Source organism: Lissotriton helveticus, chromosome 6, assembly GCF_964261635.1.
Source record: "Lissotriton helveticus chromosome 6, aLisHel1.1, whole genome shotgun sequence".
NCBI classification, from domain to species: Eukaryota; Metazoa; Chordata; class Amphibia; order Caudata; family Salamandridae; genus Lissotriton; species Lissotriton helveticus.
Window position 1 is genome coordinate 1149062699 of NC_136067.1, and position 20916 is coordinate 1149083614.

At 42.3% G+C, this 20916-nt stretch overlaps 1 protein-coding gene across 1 annotated transcript in view; it reads left to right on the top strand.

Annotated features, from left to right (window-relative positions):
• Positions 1-3311, top strand: part of NT5DC1 (5'-nucleotidase domain containing 1) — a 1533630-nt gene extending 1530319 nt beyond the window's left edge. The window contains exon 13 of the mRNA XM_078648807.1: positions 3074-3311. Coding sequence (XP_078504933.1) covers positions 3074-3117 — 44 coding nt within the window. The 3' untranslated portion in view covers positions 3118-3311. The remainder of the gene's footprint in view (positions 1-3073) is intronic.
• The last annotated feature ends 17605 nt before the right edge of the window (positions 3312-20916 follow it).

Sequence of the window (20916 nt, forward strand, 5' to 3'; positions counted from 1 at the left end):
ACTATTAACTACATTACCGAGAAAATCGAATACTTAGACATGGAATTAAGTGTCAACAGAGATGGGTTTAGCAGTAAATTGTTTAGGAAAAGTACGGCTACTAATTCAATATTACGTGCTGATAGTTTCCATCCTTCATCAGTGATCACAGGAATCCCATATGGGGAAATGATTTGAGTACGCAGGAACTGCAGTTTAGATCGTGACTTTAGAATTGAACTGGACCATCTTCAAAGCAGACTAAGTAAGAGGGGTTACAGGACTAGTAACCTGGTCAAAGCGAAGGAAAGGGTGTTAAAAATCAAAAGAGAATCAACTTTGGTACGAAAGACGAACACAGAATCCAAAAAGCGTGTAACTTTTGTCACAACTGTGTATAAAAGGATATGATTATCAAAGCACTTGGTAAAAAATGTAATTTATTGAAGGAGGTACCTGGCCTGTTGGTGCTCGTAGGAGAAAGACCAGTGGTAACTCATAAAAGATGTTCGACTACTAAAGAAAAGGTGTCTAGAAATTATGTTCGACCTATTAGTCCAGCTAATTCAACTTGGCTACCACAGCTTCCAAAAGGTTTTTATGTTTGTGGATCCTGCAATGTGTGTTGTTTAGGTACTAATAAGACTATGTATAATAGTGCTAAACGCTATTGTATCAATGAATTTCTCAATTGAAACAGCATGGGAGTCATTTATGCTATTATATGTGCTTGCAAAAGAGTCTATATTGGAAGTACAAAAAGGAGCTTGAAAACTAGAATTCAGGAACACAGATGTGCAGTTATCAATCAAGATATTAGATCACCACTGTATGTACATACGGAGGCACAACATAGTACTCGGAAAGAGTTCAGGTTTCATGGTATACAGAATGTGATCCCTAATATCAGAGGGGGGATTGGGAATTAAGGATCAGACAACCAGAAGCCAGATGGATCAGTAAGTGTAAAACTGTCACACAAGGTTTGAAAACCGATTCAGAACTACATTATTTTCTGACATGAAGGTCCACGCGTCAGGGGGACTCTAATTTTTAAGACAACTAGTGCTGCTATGTTGTTTAAATGAGAAGTTTTGAATAACGTCCAGGTGTGTTGTCTAGATTAGGGATGAGGAGATGTTGTCTGAGCAGAGTCAAGGAGACGATTACCTTGGATAGGGTGACGGGGAACAACAGCTTATAGGAACTATGGTTGTTAGATGTAAAAAGTACTATTGAATGGTGTTTTTAAGATGGTTGTCTGGTTCAGATAATATGAGCCGATCACCCTTTGCAGGGTGATGAGTACTTGGGAAAATGTGGATATCTTAGTATGAGTAAAATAGATGAGTTTGGAAAAGTTTTTTCATATGGAAGGGTTGATACTACTATTGGTAATGACAGCATTGGCAATAAAGGTTCAGTATGTTTTAATTTCTTGCGAGGATTTTGACCAATGTAATACATTAAATTTAGCCATTCATTGGAGCAGTTGATTACCTGTGGATTTGTGATATGACTGTAAGATAACATACCATGACATTAGCCCCCATTTCTTTTTGATTAATTTAAGATTTAACATATTTCGCACATTAGGGCGTTTTAGCACACCACCCTATGTGTGGTTGTATCTCGGGCATATAAAATTGGTCTGTTTTTCTGACACGAACACGCTGATTGGCAGTGCATTCATCATGGACTATTTCCAGTAGGATGGAATGTAATCAAGTTATCGGTGACGCCGGTCATAAACAATAGCGATGTCTTTTTCTTAAACAGGAAGACAGTCTCACTTCGTGAGTCAATTATGCGTTAAGAATCGTAGCTGCTACTAATTCTGGAAGCTGAATGGTTCAATATATGTTTTTTAGGACTAATGGGAGGGAAAACACACGGGCGGAGCAGAGAGGGAACCTGTGTTTTGAATAGGAATTCAGGATGTAGAAGTAGGTATACGTAATGGACCTGCACAGTACTAGTGCAGCTATCTGACGGTAGCGGACTAGAGAGGAAATATGTAGACCCTTAATAGAGGTATTACGGTGATTGGAGGATCAGGGGCAATGTTAGGGTGTACTATTGTGATTGGTTAAAGGGGAATTTAAAAGTTAGTGTGGCGGTCATTTTTACTTATTCCGGATTTATCGAGCCGGAAGCAAGAAACGCGGCGATATTCTGGATTAAAATGGTAAGAGGAAAGGTTGTTTTTAGACTTCATTGGACAGAGGCTGCGAAGAATAGGTGGTGGCTTTTTTTTTACTATACTAAAGTATCTTTGTTATTTTGTTACAGTAGATATATGAAATTCTGGGAAAGAATTGGGGACCTCAGAAAGAGTACTGTCCAGATGCTTTCACATCAAGCTCTCTAAGAATTTGAGCGACTGGAATATGGAGTTAGCCTTGGATTTTTGAATAAGAAGTGCTTATAAGGTGAGCTGATGGGGGTCAGAGGTGGATATGTATAGAGGTCTTATTGCTGTAGTAATAGTAGGATGTAAACCAACTAATATTCACTCTTGTTGTATACATAAAGTTTTGTGTACATGATGAAGATGAGTATCAGATTTGGGTACTAAGAAGGAATTCTTTGCTCACAGATACGGTTCAGGTGTTGGAAAGTGAACGAACATTAACTAAGGTGAGCTAAGGGTTTTCAGTCATCGCTTGATTACGGTGATACTATTAGAGTAGAGTTATAGAGATGCTGAGTCCATCAAGTGAATTTAGGACATGTTATTTATAATTTTTGTTTTGGGCAGAGAGTTTTCACATTTGGGACCGATTGGTTAAAACAGAAATAAGACTCAAGGGCAGATATCGACCTGTGGATTCAAATTAGTTGGAGGTGAGATCACGTGGTCTTTATTCCTGTTTTTTTTTCACATAGGGCCTAGCTTGTTATACATACTTTGAACATATATGAATAGATTTAAGATGCTACCCTTAGACTCTCCCAATATAGGGAAACTGATATTGAGGGATCTACTAAGACAGAGATTTAATGTTAGAAATCAACTTTCTGTTTTAATATATGTTTCTTGTGAGGTTTGTTTGTATGTTTGGATTATGATTATATATTCTTTACTTTACAGCCCTGATGATGTCTCAGATGAGGACGAAATGCGCCTGCTTTTAATTGTATTACCTATTTGTCGAGTTGGCTGACATTGATGAATTGACTGAATAAAAGAAAAGAACTGCACATCATACTTCTCGAAGATTTTCTTTGGGACTTTTTTCATGATTTTGAAGTGTGATAATAATTACTTGTTTTAATACTTAAACGCACCTTCTGGACTGGTACAGTATTACTCTATGTATGTTTCTTTTGAAAAACAATAAAAATATTTTGAAAAAAAATAAGATTTCCTCGAAATTTAAATCATACACACCTTAAATTCCTAAGAGGACACCTTGCTTATTTTCACTAACTCAGATATAGTGATCTTCTAAAATGAACAGGTTCTTGTTAAAGAGGATGAAACTAGCTTCAAATTTACTTTTAAAAACTTAAATTAAATGCAACTACTAGCACAATTTTCAAGTCTCTTTTATTTTACATTATTTATAGCTCTTGGTATAGCGCTACAGAATCCCAGAGATATGGTTACAGAACGCTCCACAGGAGATATAGTCAGAAATAAGGAAACCGTCTCTATCAAACTACCGTAGTAAGCATGAGATATTGACAATAAAGAAAACCAATGTGAATTAAATGTTCATACCAAAGAGTTACAGAAGTCAATACTGGGCTACAATATTCAACTACATATAGTCAAATATACTTGTAAGTATTTAGCCATTTCAGGTAATGTGGCAAGTCGTAAAAACATTATAGTGGTGACATGGGAGCCAGTGGAGATGAAATAGGACAGAAAGATGTGATTTGGTGAGCAACCAGGCAAAGAGTAACCTGTACCTGTAAGATCAGTATTTCCACTGCTAAACGAATGCAGAACCAAAGAGTAAACAGTGACTAAATGTCTAGGAGAGAAAACAAAAGGAAAGGTTTCCCAGGAAGAGGTGGTTAAAAAGAGCACAATTTGTGTAGAGGAGACATATGGGTTTTAAATTGAGATTAGAACCGGGTGTAGGAAGCTGGCTCTGTATATACTATACCAAAGTGAGGTATAGTGTGCACAGAGTCCAGTGGTACCCCAAAGGTAGGCAAAGATAAAATTAGATAGAACCTTCCTCTCTATTTGTGGTAGTGTGGTCGAGCAGTAAGGCAGTATCAGAGGACATGTCAGCAAATGAATTCACACACTCAAAGACTGAACTTCTGACCAATTGTTTTTGTATGAAAATATTATTTTAGTTATTTTATTTCTAGAACCAAGCAAGCCTGGCACAGGTTGATGGGGAAATACTTGCACCCTCCCAGGAGCAAATGAATGAAACTCACCAGACATAGCTGGTTTGCTCAGAAACAGAGTGAAATGTATTTATTGGTACTATAAGAATGCATTATTGCTAATTAGCAAGTAAAAAGTCAGATCTGCCATCTTATGGGCTCTCAGACCGCTTCTTCCCAGAGTGACAGATTTCTAGGTGCTATATACCTAAATTAATGCCATGTCAGCGAAACTAGAATAAGGCACCAAGCCAAATATGGCTGACATGGATGTGCAATGTCTGCACCATGCAAAACAGCCAGATTTGGGCAGACAAGAAAGGCAGGCTCTGCACTGTGTAAGCAACTTGCATAACCAGATTAAGAAATATCATGTAGTCAGGACAAGCAAGGTGACCTCTTAAGGGGTACAGAATAGCTTGTTGAAGCATGTCTAGTCATGGCCAGATAGGAAGCCCTTTTGAGCTCCAGGCCTCATGTTAATGTGATCTATCTATGCATGATATCTTTTGAAGTGCATGCACATGAATTTATATGGATATTCATATATATTTTCAAACAATCCCTCCTTTTGGATAGACCTATCTAACATTAGTTTAAAACCAATATATATATATATCTATACTACTATTATAAAGAGAGAACGTGCACCTTTTGGCCAGGTAAACTCGGGAACCACAGCGCCAATCTACACACCCGATACATCTATGAAAATGTCAGGGTGTGTAGATTGGCATAGGCTATATAAATAAAAAAAATAAAAAAATTAAGTTTGTAAACAAAGTAGTCCCCTGAAAGTAGCGCCGGCCGGGACCTAGCGCTGGCCGCGACGCGACGTGTGAGATGACGACGAAGGAGGAGGGCGGTGCAGTGACGAGCGGCTGTGCAGTGAGGAGCGGCGGCACAGGTAAGGAAAGGGAAAGTGAGACTGTGTGATGCAGGGGGAGGCAAGAGGGAGGCAGCAGTAAATGAAAATGTCGGAGCGCAAGTGAGTCGGGGCGGGAGGGGGCGCGAGTGAGTCGGGGCGGGAGGGGGGCGCGAGTGAGTCAGGGCGGGAGGGGGGCGGGAGTGAGTCGGGGCGGGAGGGGGGCGCGAGTGAGTCGGGGCGGGAGGGAGTCGGGGCGGGAGCGGGTGTACTGCCCCCAGCCCCTTTCTGCCCCAGGCAACGCTGGGGCGGGCTGCTAGTATATATATATATGTATATATGAAGGAAACATTAGTTACATATCTTCGGATGGCATTACACAGTGCTTGCATACAATGCATGTATTGTCACATTGATACATCTTGATGAGATCAATATTATATCAGCAGGCTGTTGTGATACCGGCAGTAAGTGTCCAACAAATATTTTTCTCTGTGCAATGCATAGTGCTACAGTGTCACTTTAGTCCCTCAGTTCCTGAGCACTTTCTGCAAGTGTCAGTAATTTAAAGGCACGCAGTGAGCGGTCATCTGCTTCTCCTCCTGGCCGCAGTCATCTTGTTCAGGGGCTATGTCACGGTCCTACCCTGCGTTGTCCTCTTCAGTCTATTTTTCTGCAGGAGCAGGTGCAGACCATTATGTGTACTTCACTCAACAGCATCAGTAGATGTAGATGTCTTGTCCCTCTGACACTTTATGATGGGCCCTCATGGATCGTAGAAATGGTCTGGTCTGTCCTCTTCTTGACTGCTGTGTTGCTCAGGTTCTCTGGTGACAGATGCTCATCGCTTTCTGGTACCGTCCTCTCAGGCGTTGGGGCGCTGCCTTGCATCTTCTCCCCTCAATCCATTCATGGCGTTGGCTTACCGTCTGTGGTCCAGTCCACCTAGAACAAAAAGAAACAGCTTTTATTTTTCTCGCAATGACCATGTATCCATAATCGCTTTAGAAGTCTTTGCCACATTGCAGGCAGTACTAAAGTCAGAGCATCAGGCCATTTCAGACCTGTTTCATCAGTTGCTTTTACTAATAATCTATTTTTTTTTTATTTTTTTTTTGGAGTGCATTTACTCTGCCTGGCCTCAAGTTGGAGGGTGGTATGGGGTATGCATGTTATACTTTATTCCCAAAAACAACCTCTTCAGCATAAATGTAGTCACTAGGGGCCAGATGTAGGTAATTTTTATTTACCGACCTCTTAAATACCGAGTCATACCGACTCGGTATTTAAGAGGTCGGAAAATAAAAATACCGAGATGTAGGTAATTGCAGATGTGCAATTACCGAATCGGAAACAGTCGGTAATTTCCGATGTGGTAAATACCGACCAGTTAATGCCCATGCATTCCTATGGGCTTTGAAGCCCATAGGATTGATTGGGCATATACCGGTCGGTATTTACCACATCGGAAAATACCGACTGTCACAAGGGTGCAGGGGGTGTCACTTTGACACCCTCTGGCACCCCCAAAAGAGGCTCGGGTGCCATGTGGCAGGCATACCTGCCCTAAGGGCAGGTCTGCCTGTCATATGGCATAGGTGTGCATGCACACATGTACATGCACACCAGAAACGGTATTTTACCATCAAGTAGTATTTGATGGTAAAATACCGATGTGGTACTGCTTGTGGGACTCAGAAGAGTCCCACCTACATACCAATTGTCCGGAATCAGTAATGATACCGACTCGGTATTTTACATACTCGGTAAATTTACCGAGTCTGTAAATTACAGGGACCTACATGTCAAATTGCTTTTACCGGGTGGTAACGGCCGAATTCGGCCGTTACCACCCGGTAAAAGCCTACCTACATCTGGCCCTAAGTGATCATCCTTCTATCGCTATTTATGCCCTGGTGGGTCCCTAGCCTTGGAGAGATGGCTTTACTGAAGTACTTTGCCTCAGTTGCTGCACCATTCTTCCCTGTTGGATACACCTCCATTCATTTTGAAAACATATCCACCCACTCCAGCAAATATTTAAAGCCATTCACTGGGAAGCAACATGCATCTACACATTCATCCTCCCTTGTGCTATATCAGAGGGTCTCTTTCACTGGGAAGCAACTTGCATCTGCACATTCATCCTCCCTTGTGCAATATCAGAGGGTCCCTGCTCCAGTTTTGTAAGGGAAAAGAACATACTGCGTGGGGACACAGGCATCTCATCCTGGTAGGCCCATACTCTCTTCATTATTCGGCTCACATCCATCATCAATCCTCCATGTTCATCTGGTGTTGCAGACCATTGTGCTTCCTTTACATTAGCTTGCTACAATTTTCTCTGAATGAGCTGTGTTTTTGGAATGCTTTGTTCATTAGTCCCATCTGCACTGGCTGTAACATGCGTTCCTTTAATGCTGTGTCAGCAATGGCATCCCCTTTGGCTGACTTAGTATTAGCTCCTGTGTAGGCTTCACATTTTATTACCAATATCCTGGTGTATAATAGTATTGCTTTTAACAAGATCCATACTAAAGGACCATTTTTAATAAGGCACCCTGCTTCTGTTATGAATCTGTGATACTTCCACAGCTGGCCACAAATAAGAACTGCAAAGCATAATGTGAGTCAGTGTAAATGTTAACAGTTTTACCCTTGACTAGTATTCATGCTTTTGTCACAGCATACAGCTCATCTTATTGGGTAGATGTTCCAAGTGGCAGAGCTGCACTTCAGCTATTGCTATAGCATACCCTGCTCTGTAAGCAGTGTCAATCATTTTGCTAGAGGAACCATCAGAGTACCACTAATAGTCTGTCTTTACTAATAGTGTCTAATCTTGGCGTGGTGCCGTTCTCTACAATCTCACGACCAACTTACTTAGGGGTCTTATCTGTTTCTAAGAGAATGGATCTCATCAGAATAATCTATTGCAGGTAATACTTTTGACAAATTAACAGGTGGGCATCTTAGTATGACATTACAGTTAGACAAATCCATTATAGCCTGTGTGCCTGCTAGCAGAAAAATGTTGTGTCGATCCAGACAGCAACAACTGCACCAAATATGGACCTAGACAATACAAGTATAGTCCAACACAATGAGAGCCATCCTCTCCACCATCACAGCTGCTGACCCTTAGTCACTGCAGAAAGCAAAGTCACATATTTGTGTCCCACAGGCCTTTCTTTTCCAGCTGTGTCAGCACACCATTGGCAGCATCACTTCATTTGCAATGTTATTTTGTTCTGAAACAGAGATGGAAAGGCAGTTTGTAGGCCGGATCCCCAGGAAGGACATCATTCCTTTCTTGATGGGCAGGAGCTGAATGCCCTGAAACAATTTAATTGTGTCAGGTGATATGCGGCGTGTACCTTGGAATGGGGAACAACGTTTACAACGCAACATTTACAACGCACTACCATTACAACGAAACTTTTACAACGCAAAAACTATTACAACGCATACATTTACAACGCATGTTTTCACAACGCAGATACTTTTACAACGCATACCATTACAACGTAAGTATATAATTATATTTAAAATGTTATATGTTTGGTTTTTTGGGTAAAGTGGTATTTTTAGGGTTCAGGGCTAGGTTTGGGTTTTTGGGTAAAAGGGTATTTTTAGGGTTCAGGGTCAGTTTTGGGTTTTTGGGTAAAAGGGTATTTTTAGAGTTCAGGGTCAGTTTTGGGTTTTTGTGTAAAAGGGTATTTTTAGGGTTCAGGGCCAGTTTTGGGTTTTTGGGTAAAGGGGTATTTTTAGGGTTCAGGGTCAGTTTTGGGTTTTTGGGTAAAGGGGTATTTTTAGGGTTCAGGGTCAGTTTTGGGTTTTTGGGTAAAGGGGTATTTTTAGGGTTCAGGGTCAGTTTTGGGTTTTTGGGTAAAAGGGTATTTTTAGGGTTCAGGGTCAGTTTTGGGTTTTTGGGTAAAGGGGTATTTTTAGGGTTCAGGGTCAGTTTTGGGTGTTTGGGTAAAGGGGTATTTTTAGGGTTCAGGGTCAGTTTTGGGTTTTTGGGTAAAGGGGTATTTTTAGGGTTCAGGGTCAGTTTTGGGTTTTTGGGTAAAGGGGTATTTTTAGGGTTCAGGGTCAGTTTTGGGTTTTTGGGTAAAGGGGTATTTTTAGAGTTCAGGGTCAGTTTTGGGTGTTTGGGTAAAGGGGTATTTTTAGGGTTCAGGGTCAGTTTTGGGTTTTTGGGTAAAAGGGTATTTTTAGGGTTCAGGGTCAGTTTTGGGTTTTTGGGTAAAGGGGTATTTTTAGGGTTCAGGGTCAGTTTGGGGTTTTTGGGTAAAGGGGTATTTTTAGGGTTCAGGGTCAGTTTTGGGTTTTTGGGTAAAGGGGTATTTTTAGGGTTCAGGGTCAGTTTTGGGTTTTCGGGTAAAGGGGTATTTTTAGGGTTCTGGGTCAGTTTTGGGTTTTTGGGGTACAGGGGTACAGGGTAAAAGTATATGCGTTGTAAAAAATTGCGTTGTAAAAAATTGCGTTGTAAATGTATGCGTTGTAATAGTTTTTGCGTTGTAAAAGTTTCGTTGTAAAGGTAGGCGTTGTAAAAGTATGCGTTATAACGTCATACATCCCCTTGGAATATCACAAAACCCAGGTAAGTCACCTCTTTTTTTTAATTGCAGCACTGGCATTTTGACAATGAGGCTTCTCTTCTCTCCTGGAGGTTGTTCAGCAGAGCTACCAGTGTCCCTCACCATCCCTGGTGTTCCGTTTCTAGCGCCAAGGTGCTCCTTGAAGTGATAGCTGCGCTATATAAAATCCTATTTACATTACATTACATTACAGTGTCTTTTGTCACAGGCTTTCGCAGGCCTCAAGTGATGGAGATGTCACAAGGAGGTTATCAGCATAGGTGGTCCAAGTCTCTCTTTACTGCCTGCGGATTGACATTGGGACTCACAGTGTATGAAGTGGACTGGGTATCCCAACATGACGTCAAAGAGGCGTTCACTCTGTAGAAGGACTTTAATGCTAAAGCCCACTGGGAGAGAAAAATACTTTGCCTCTACTGGTATAAATAATAATATAGTACTGGTGTCAGGCACAACAGGCTCTAAGGGAACCACAAGTTCATAAGGTAATCACTTTATGGGGACAGCATGTTATCACCACCCTCTCTTTTTAAAATGTTATTTATTTTAAATATCACTTTATGGTTAGGGCATTTATCAAAAACCTCTCCGTTCCCTAGATCTATAACCTTCTTGTTAGTTATGTGTACATCCATCCATTTCCTTTTCATATGTAACAAACTGCAGTCTAACAGCATCATTCGTCATCTCTCAACACCTCCACACGTGCTCTTCAGGGGGTGCATACAACAAAAAATCCTTACTGAAGCTGCAAGCAGCAAGTGCCCTGTTCTAACTGATCGTTAGGTATTTGTGAGTAAATTCCATTTATTAAAAAAATATATATATATATACTGTTGCAAAATTATATTTATTTATATTAAAGTTGTGAAATGTATCCCTTTATCTCCCAAGTTAGTGGAAACATTTTCCACTTTAGTGGAAACATGAGATTCTCCTTGGGCATGTCTGATATCTTCATCCTGAAACACTGTGCAACAATAAAACGTATACCATACTCTTATCTACTCTCTGGAATCTACGCTGTACCCATTGATAATGTTATACAAGGAATAAACCCACCCTGCATATCTCGAACAAAGGTATTATTTCTCAAGAATCTAGTTCCAAGAAGGCTTAATCAAGGCCATACTTTCATTGAAACAACTATGTAAAATCTTTCATTCATTAAATGTAGTTAAATTACTAATGCCGATATCCTGAATATTATTAACATGAATTGAGCATTAATTTGACACTAATTTTCCTAGGCACATGATAGCCTCAGACATCATCAGAGCCAAGTTTAAATGTAATGGTCTTATTTGTAAATTACCTGTAGTGTTTAATCCTATAATGTTAGAATCAGGAAATGTAATTAACACAAAGGATTTTAAGTTGTTTAAATTACTCTTCAACATTAGAAGCAGGTATTATATCTATGTTTTTTTCTATTTAGAACAAGTTGCACTGAAGTTTGCATTTGCTTAACACGTCTTATTTGCTATAGGCAAAAATAGAAGCAAATCTGTTGAAAAGGAATATGTTCCCCATTCAATCAAACACAGCCCTGTACACACACACAGTGGCTAACCTCAGATAAAAATGCTCAAAAACTCCCTGCGTGGATAGACTTTACATTACTTGTACAGGACCGCAGACACTTCTAAAATTATTTCTCTTAATAAAAGCACCTACATTGTACACTTAGGACCATGCTCTTATGTTATAGGAGCAGCAGGAAAATCTAAAACTGCTAATTTTACAGGTATTCTAGTGGGTACATTTTCTCCAGCAGAACATGTTGTGACAAACTCCTATAAAACAATATTTTCTTCAAGAATGTTTGCTATGGATCACATGGGCATCTTTCCTGCATTCTACTTTTCACAATCCAAACTATGCCACATCAGCTTATTTACACAGAATAGCTAATAAAAAATAGCAATGCCCTTGCAAAACTATGTAGCATGAGAATAACCTACAATAATGGTGTTATCACCTGCACGAGCTAAAAAAAAAAACATGAATACCCAACCACCAAGTCCCTTAGCATGAGTGCATAAAGTGCTGGCTTTTGCCAAAAAAAGTAAGCAAACTTCTCCTTCTCTCTCTCAGCGGTGCCATCTCGTCTTTCAAAAAGTTTAAGAGGTCCAAATGTCAAAGGCAAACCTTGCTCTGAGCCCTGTTAGGCTTCTAAATGTGGAACTCGACCTTTTACCCATTAGCAGCTGTCACATTTTGTGTGCAAGGCTTTCCATGCGGCTTTCCCCAATTCAAAGTGATCCTGGATACTGATAGCTGAACAAGCAGACCCATTCCCCTCCTGTGTGCCAGCAAGTTAGAGGTAAGCGAATAACTTCTGCTGTTTTTTTTATATTTATTTTTATTTGTGTGCAGTGTGCTTTCTAGCACCTAAAGAACTGGCATAATGTGCCCAGAACTATTGTGCATTAAGGCGTGCAATGTAATTAAGGTCTCTAGAGCTACTCTTTGCATTACTTTTGATAGCCTTTGTATTTGACACTGCAGCCATAAGGCCCTACGACATTTTAAGTTTGTCACTGAGAGACATGCTCCTTGTGAAAGAGCAGAATACAGTCACTCACAGTGATGCCAGCTGATAGAGAGAGAGATTGACAGGCATAATTTTAATATACACAAAAGGTCATGGCTAACGCCAGGCCTAATTAGAAGCCCACTTATTAAAGAAAGTCTCAAAAGTGCATGCATGGTATATATCCTTGCATATATACTGTTTCCTTGAGTTCACAAGCATTTACCGTAGTAGGCCAAGAAATAGTACTCCTAGAAAATATTTGTGAACTGCATTTTTTCATGAGGAAATTTGTATGTGTAGATTTGCTCATGTGAAAATCTGAATGTTTCCAAGTTCACTTTTCCTCCAACCACTTTTTACTAACCCTGGAAGAAGTTTCACGTCTGCCACTGTCAAGAGTAAATTTCCAACCTTTCTCATTATGAGAATATTTGAGAAGAATTGGTGAACACCCTTAAACATGCAAGTCAGTAGGTTTGCAAAGACCCAAAAGGGCATTCCAACCCTGGAACAATTGCTTACCACTAACTTCAGCCCCAGTATGTAGACCTGCAGAAACGTGGCAACATAAGGGAATTGCTAGTATTCAAACCCTACTATGGTATGAGCCCTGGCATAATCAGAGATGCTATAACAAAACTTTTATATGATGAGATTGCAGCCATAATTTGTTGCAGCATTGCATGGCACAAAAGGGATCAGTGGAATACAGGACAATGTATGCAAAACCAGTCTCCTTTTATATGCTTCACTGTCCATAGTAGAGTACATCCACTTAACATATTTTCTATACTTCATATTCTTACCTTCATTTGAATTTTTCTCTCCTGACAGTTTTAAACAGCTTTTTAGTGAGCTTACCATGATTTTCATCTGAGATCCTGTCTTGTGATATTTGCTTTGTACTCACAATGTGCGCTTAGACCCTGAAAGATAAATTCAAAACGTATCCTGCAAGGGAAAAGTTGTTAGGCCAATTTCCTTCTCTAATGCACTTCATTTTTTTATATAAATCAAGGAAACATAGAGGTTCAGTACTGAAGATCAATACCCTATTCAAATGCAGTGATTAATCCATGACATAACTACGCATATTTCAAAATGATTTCCCTGTGTTCTGGTGCAACCAGCAAAACAGAAGCTCCACTCACTATATTCTGTAAGGGTTTCTTTTTTTGTGGGTAAAATCAATACCCCCTCATAGCAGAGGGTCTCCTGAAATGGATTTTATAAAACCCCCAAAGGGTCTAGCCATTTGTCAATATTTATTGACATAAAGTAACTTAGTTACTTATCAGTCAACTGCTTCACTACTTATTATATGTGTAGGTACACATAAATTATTCTCTAACCCAGGCTCTCCTGCAGTGTATGCCACATATCAATTAGTGTATTGATACAGAGAATATTTTTAAAAACATTCTCTACAGTCCCCTGTCTATTTTAAATGCCAGTCAATGCCCCTTTTATTAATACTATGTGTTAAATACAAATTTGAAAGACTGAAAAGTCACTTGCAGCAAGGCTGAGCTCACATCTCACTTACCAACGGATGACATCACAGTCTTCCAATATGTCCCACTTTCTGACACCATTCTGATGGGGAAATACTGGCACCCTCCCAGGAGCAAATGAATGAAACTTACCAGACATAGCAGGTTTGCTCAGAAACAGAGTGACATTTCTTTATTGGTACCAAAAGCATGTATCATTACTAATTAGCAAGGAAGAAGTCAGATCTGCCACCTTAGGGGCTCTCAGCCCGCTTCTTCCCAGAGTGACAGATTTCTTGGTGCTATATACCTAAAGTAATGCCATATCAGCGGAACTAGAATAAGGCACCAATCCAAATATGGCTGACATGGATGTGCAATATCTGCACCATGCAAAACAGCCAGATATGGACAGACCAGAAAGGCAGGCTCTGCACTGTATAACCAGATTAAGAAATACCATGTAGTCAGGACAAGCAAGGTGGCCTCTAAAGGGGTACAGAATAGCTTGTTGAAGCTTGTCCAGTCAAGGTCAGATAGGAAGCCCTTTTGAGCTCCATTCCTTATGTTAATGTGATCTATCTAAGCATGATATCTTTTGAAGTGCATGCACATGAATTTATATGGATATTTAAATATATGTTGTAACACAGGTAAGCAATAAATACTTTACAGTAGTAAATGCTGATTGTAAAACAGTTGAATTGCATTGTAAATGTACTTTGGTTTGAATTACTGTATTGTTTCAGAGAAATGCAATCACTTGTAAATACAGTGTATAGACTTGAATGGGATTTTCGATAAAATAGCAGGCAAGTTACTTTTGGATTACTTTTCTTACTCAGTGCTGTATGCTTGGAGGCAGCACTGGAACATTTCCTGTAAACAGGTGAGTAAAAGCGTTTTTATTAAATCGTACAATTTTAAAGAATTTCTTTAGTTTTCAAAACTCCACACTTAAAAACTTTTTCAGGAAAAAGTGTCAATGTTATCCTATGGAGGAAAATATGGTTATCGTTTTTAGGTACGTGATCGGTCTTTTGAGTTGAGGTTATGTGGTTAGACCCAGGGGTCCCCCAGGGTCTGTGATGCACTTTTGTTACACCCTCTGCGGCACTAGGGCGGCCGGATGCCAGTGTTGAGGCCCAATGTTATCCAATGGGGTATAGGGCGCCTCCGGTTGGTGGCCACTGGGTTGTGGGAGCAAAGCTCCTGGACTTTAGCTCAGGGCACATGGGGAAACAAATTAGCACCAAAGAGGCACCCTCAGCAGCACTAGGGCGCCAGGTGCAGGGTGCTGTTTCGAGGTCGGATGCCCTGTTGTTTCCAGTGGAGAACCTCCGATTTGCAAAAGCACTGCAGGCAGGGAGACAAAGGACTTCTGGGTGCGACCACCACTTCAAGAGGTAAGTTGGGAAGTTAGGGGCTGGTTAGGCACTGTTGGTTTGGGCAAACAAGGCCATGGGGTGATGGGTGCAGGGGTGCCTTATGGGGTTGGATCTTCTTACCAGCTCCTGGTCGCAGTTAGGGGGGCCTTCTGGATTTAGACTGCAGGCATCGGCTGGAGGCTTGAGGCAAGTCAGGGATCACCGGATCTTGGGTCGGGATCACCGGGGTGACCTCCTCATGGTGTTTGCCCACTCGAGCTCAGGCCGTGGACGGCGGGTGCAGAGTGGGGCGGATTCGAAGATTCTGGCTGCTGCCAGAGGTTGCAGCTGAACAAATCCGGTGTTCACGGGAGAAGCAGTCTTTGGAAGTGAAGGCAGGCAGGTCCTGCTGGATTTTTGAGGTTGCTGGCTGCAGGACACACCGGGATTTTGCAGGAGCAGGTTCAAGGGGGAGACAGGCCAATAGGACTGGGGCCAAGTCAGTAGGTGTCTTCCTCATGTTAGCTGCTGCATGGCTGTTTGGTCCTTCTTCTTCTTTTCTTCTTGTTTCTTGTCTGCATCTGAGGAAGCAAGGTTCACGGGTGCCCCTAAATACTAGATTTAGGGTTGTTACAGGTAGGTAAAAGACAGGGACCAATGGGTCCCTTCCCTGGGGTGGGTACACCCCCTATTATGCCACCCTCCAGTGGTAGGGGAGCATGTGCCTGTCCCTGGTTGGCTGAGCCCCCCATCTTCAAGATGGTGTGGACTGAGAGTTGTGCTTCACCTCGCCTCCCCCACCTGAGGGGTGGAGTTGGCAGAGGTGGCACACCTCTCTTCCTCACTTGTTTTTCCTGCTGGTTCTCCCGCCTAAAGTTGGGGTCAGAACCAGTGGGGACCAGTTGCTGAAAGCAGCAATTGGCCTGGGGAAACTCACAAAGGCGGCAAGCCGTTGAAGCTTCCCCTTCGTGAACCCTGCCCATCCTGGGGGAGGAGGCTTGGCACCTCGTCCCAGGATGTACATTGTTTCAGGCCCCAGAGAGCAGCAGGCTCTCGACCCAGGGGTCCTGAAACATGTCTGGTGGTGGCAGCTGAGAACAGCCAGTCAACCTGGACACTAGTGGTGGGTTCGTTTTCACTGGGAATCTCTAAGATGCCCTCTGTGTGCATTTTTCATTAAATCCCACACTGGTATCAGTGTGGGTTTAATGTGCTGAGAAGTTTAATACGAAACTTCTCAGTTTTCAGTGTAGCCATTATGGTGCTGTGGAGTTCGTAATGACAAATTCCCAGCACCATATACTCTTAATGGCAGCACTGCACTTACAATGTCTTAGAATGGACTTAGACACTGTAGGGGTACAGGGCTCATGCACCTGTACCCTCACCACTGTTATAGTATACCCAGCTAGATGGGTGACTGATCTATGCCAGGGCAGTGGTTTGTAGGCATGGCACACAGGGATGTGTGCCATGTCGACTCTTCACTTTGTTCTGCACCAAGACACGCAGCCTGCAAAGGCAGTGTGTGAGTGTCAAGATTCAGGGGGCCTCATTTATGAGAAGTGACTCATCACTGCGTGAAAGCAGCGATGCGTCACTTCTCAGGGCGCCCTCCTTGCGACATGATGGTTGCGTCATATTTACTGTATGATGCATCATGTCGCAAGAAGTTAGATACGTCAGTATTTCTGACGTATCTGTAGGCGCAAAAGTGATGCATTGCTGGAGTGTGTCACAAAAGTGATGCAACTCCAGCAATGTGTCCTTTCACATGGGGCAAACCCCATGTGAAAGGGCCTGTGTCAGTCTTACGCCTACTGTGAGGCAGGCGTAAGATATTGACGCATTTGCACGCTAGAAGTGGTGCAGTGAAATCTCGTAGATTTCACTGTGTTCCTTCTACGAGGCTTACTTACGTGGGAACGCCCACCCTGCATAAATTATACCTGATGCAGGTATAATGTAGTACAGGGGTTTACAAAGTAACGCATCTGCTTAGATGCATCACTTTGTAAATAGGGCGCAATAGGAGGCATGTTTTATGCCGCCGATGCGTCACAAAAAGTGACGCATCAGAAGAGCAAAACCGTTGAATGGCCTCATAAATAAGGCCCAGGATGTCTAATGGTGGTACAATAAGTGCTACAGCCCTTAGACCTTTGAAAAACTAGGGAGCTAGGCCCTTTAGGAATGTGGTCTAGGTTGGGCCATATAGCAATGAATAAACAACAAAATTGCCTGTACCACAATTATTTTAAGCTCTCATTATTCTTGCTTCTTGGTCAAACACAACTGATTTTTGTTTGCATCGGTATTTTATTCATACCTTTTGATTTGAGGTTTTTTACGTTTGCGTTTACCAAACTTTATGTATGAAAAGAAGAAACAAAATCTGTTCTGTACAACATTTACAAACACATATACAATTATTTACAACACCAATTCAGGTCCACATTGTCAATAAGACACATTTTACGTACTACATTGAAAGTACAGAAATTTACACAAGAAAATACATTAAAGACCTATCTTGGATTATCACTGAGTAAATCAAAATCCAAATGTACCAAAAAACATTTCTAATTCAACTGAACAGTTTGACCAAAAAGTATCACGACTGTCCTACACAACAAACCGCCAGCTTTGCTCTGACGACCTCGCACTCGCCACCGTCCCACGCATCCGCCGAACAACCACTGGTGGAAGATCATTCTCCCACCTCGCCGCCAAGACATGGAATACCCTCCCCATCCACCTGCGTCAAACCCAGGACCTGCTGACCTTCAGGAGACGTCTCAAGACCTGGCTGTTCGACCAGTAGCTGCTCCCCACTCCCCTCAGCGCCTGAAGACCCTCACGGGTGAGTAACAAATAACTGATTGATTGATTAGAGGCCTTCTCTGGTCACAGTGCCCTGGGTACCTGCGGTACCATTTACCAGGGACTGACCTGGGGCCAGAGATGCCAATTGGGTTTAGGCGTTAATGCAGTTTTAGGGAAAGAACATAGGCCCTGGGTACCTCATTAGCAGGAGCCTAGGGCACACTCAGTCAAAGTACATCAGCAATTAAGCAAAAAGTGGGGGCAGCCATGCAGAAAGAGGGCACTTTCTCACACCGGGGTTAAAGAAAAGATCAGTTAGTAATTTATTTCGAACAAGTGTCACAAAATCAACATTACAAATATTTATACACCATGGTTTCGACATAAAGTACAAATATATTAACAATCATAAAAAATAATACAAAACTAGGGGGCATATTTACAAGAAACTGGTGGAGCGCGGTGTTATACCAAAATTGTTAACACCGGTTCTGACAGTTTCAAAACTGAGGGATGCGCCATATTTGCCAGACTGCAGCACACCCCTGTATTACCCCTTGCACTGGGTTAAAAAGCCACTTAGTGCCAGCACAGGTACCCTTGCGCCATTTTGCTAGGGTGCCTGTGCTGCAGAATGCAGCACACATGGAAAGAGCAAAATACGTGGGGAAATAAAACATTTCTCCTTGTAGCGCCTCCTTAAGATCAGGTATTCCCTATCTGTATTTTTGGCTCTGCCCCATACCTTGTAAATATGGGGCAGCATCAAAAAACAATGAGCGTTGCGGTGGAATGCCCACTGCAACACCCATTGCCCGCCCCTTTCACGCTAAGTGCTGCATGAATAGTAGCATTATTTACAAGGCAGCGTTGAGCCACATTAAGTGGCTTAACGCTGCCTTGTAAATAAGGCCACCAGAACGTCAGAAAAATGGATGTTCTGGTGGCGTTAACTTCTTGTAAATATGCCCCTAAGTGTCCCTGGTCAATGAGTCACAAAGGATAGCTCAAATACCGTTCATAATAGTAGTCATAACACGATGCTAGGTATGAAGCATAAGCAGAGTCCACAGAAGAAACAATTAGAACTACCTCCTCAATGCATATGATAAGCACCAAGTTACTGAAAACAGTAAAGGAGAGTCTATAGATTGTTTAAATGATGATAATGCCGCAGACACTTTCCTCTCCTCATGTGCTGCAAAATCGGTAATACCCAAGACACTGAAAAATGGACACAAAACAAAAGTGCATTTTAGTCTCCCGACTTCCATCACAAAATGAACAATAAGGAATGGCTTTAACACTGGAATGCCATCTGACAGTAAACCTCGCCAAAGGGAAAGTTCATAAAAATGTTTTACTGAAATAAACCCTTTAGAGCCTAGGCGTCAATCAAGACTGGATATTTTGCATAACTCCATCTAGATTTAAGCTGGCTGTAATTAAATGTCAGAGGTCCAGCTTTTCTTTGATCATATTTCATTGCATGAGGCCAGGCAATTAAAGTCACTTTTGACCTGCTCAGCAACAGAAGTTGGAATTGCCGCTATGTTAAACCAGAGGCATTCAGATGAAACTGTCATTTGACCAGGGACACCAGCTAACCAGCGGTTACAAAGATGGCAGGCAGCTCTAAACAACTAAAAAGCTATAAACAGGAGCTCGCCTTATGTAGGTTTAAGCGTTAAAGACATCTGTGCCCGTATTATAGATAGGGTGCACCATCTTGAGCTGTACTGTGATCACCTTTAATGCAAACTGGATCAGTGTGCCCTATCATAATGAAGTTGCTGTCCCCAGCGCAGGTACAAACTCACGCCTGCTCTGGGGACAGTGCATTAGAGAAAGGTAGACTGGTTCTGTGTAGGCGGCAAAATGTCCTGCATTTTACAGTTAAATACCCTAAAACTCCACTACCACAGCCAACAATCAATCCATGCAGGTCCTTAGACGCAGAATGAGAGTCCCATACAGGCAGAGATCCCACTGCAGGTGGGTACACTGAGTGAATGGGAGGGGGATGTTTGTAGAGCGGTCCATAGGACCGTCTTTCTCTGCTTCCAGAGGTGCCCGGGGGGCAGGACTGGAGCACTGAGGGGATGATTTACAAGCCCCTTGCACCCCTTTTACGCCACCGTTGCATCACTTTTGTGGCGCAGCAGCAGCGCAATAGAAGCGCCATGGTGGTGGGTACTTACAACGTGACGCATCTGGGAGATACGTCACGTTGTAAAGCCCTGCACCAGAAGGAGGTGTTCCGGTGCAGGGGGGGGTTCCGGCGCAGGAACGCCTCCTAAAAGTGGCTGAGTGAAATCTACAAGATTTCACTCAGTCACTTTGAGGCCCAATGCTGCGTCAAAACCCTGCGCCTGCTTGAAGCAGGCGTAAGGATTGACGCAGCATTAACAAGATAGGGCCCCCCAGAGCCTTGCTGGAGCTGCGGCGCAACTCCAGCAATGCGCCGCTTTTACGGCACAGATGCGTCACGCATCTGTGCTGTTTTTGCCCATTGGTACGCTGCATTGTAAATGCTTCAAAAAGGGGGGTGGTGATGGACAGAGTATCTGAATTAAGCAGAACACTCCTACCCAGTCAAAAGATCAGGGCTTGATCCATCACCGTTTTTTAGCTCACTGCACCATCCCAGTTCAGAACCTGGCTACATGCAAATTAGTCAGTCCCTGGCCCAGTGCATCATGGGAACAGGGCAGACCAAACTACCAAGCCAATTATTTACTGGAAAGGAAACAAGCTTCCGGGGACCGGTTTCTGGCATTACAGCCGTCTTCGGCCTGGCTTGCTTGAATGCCCGCATCAATACTGGCGGAGGCATAGCGCACAATAAGTGGCGCATCCCTGCTGATATGCAGGGATGCGCCACTTA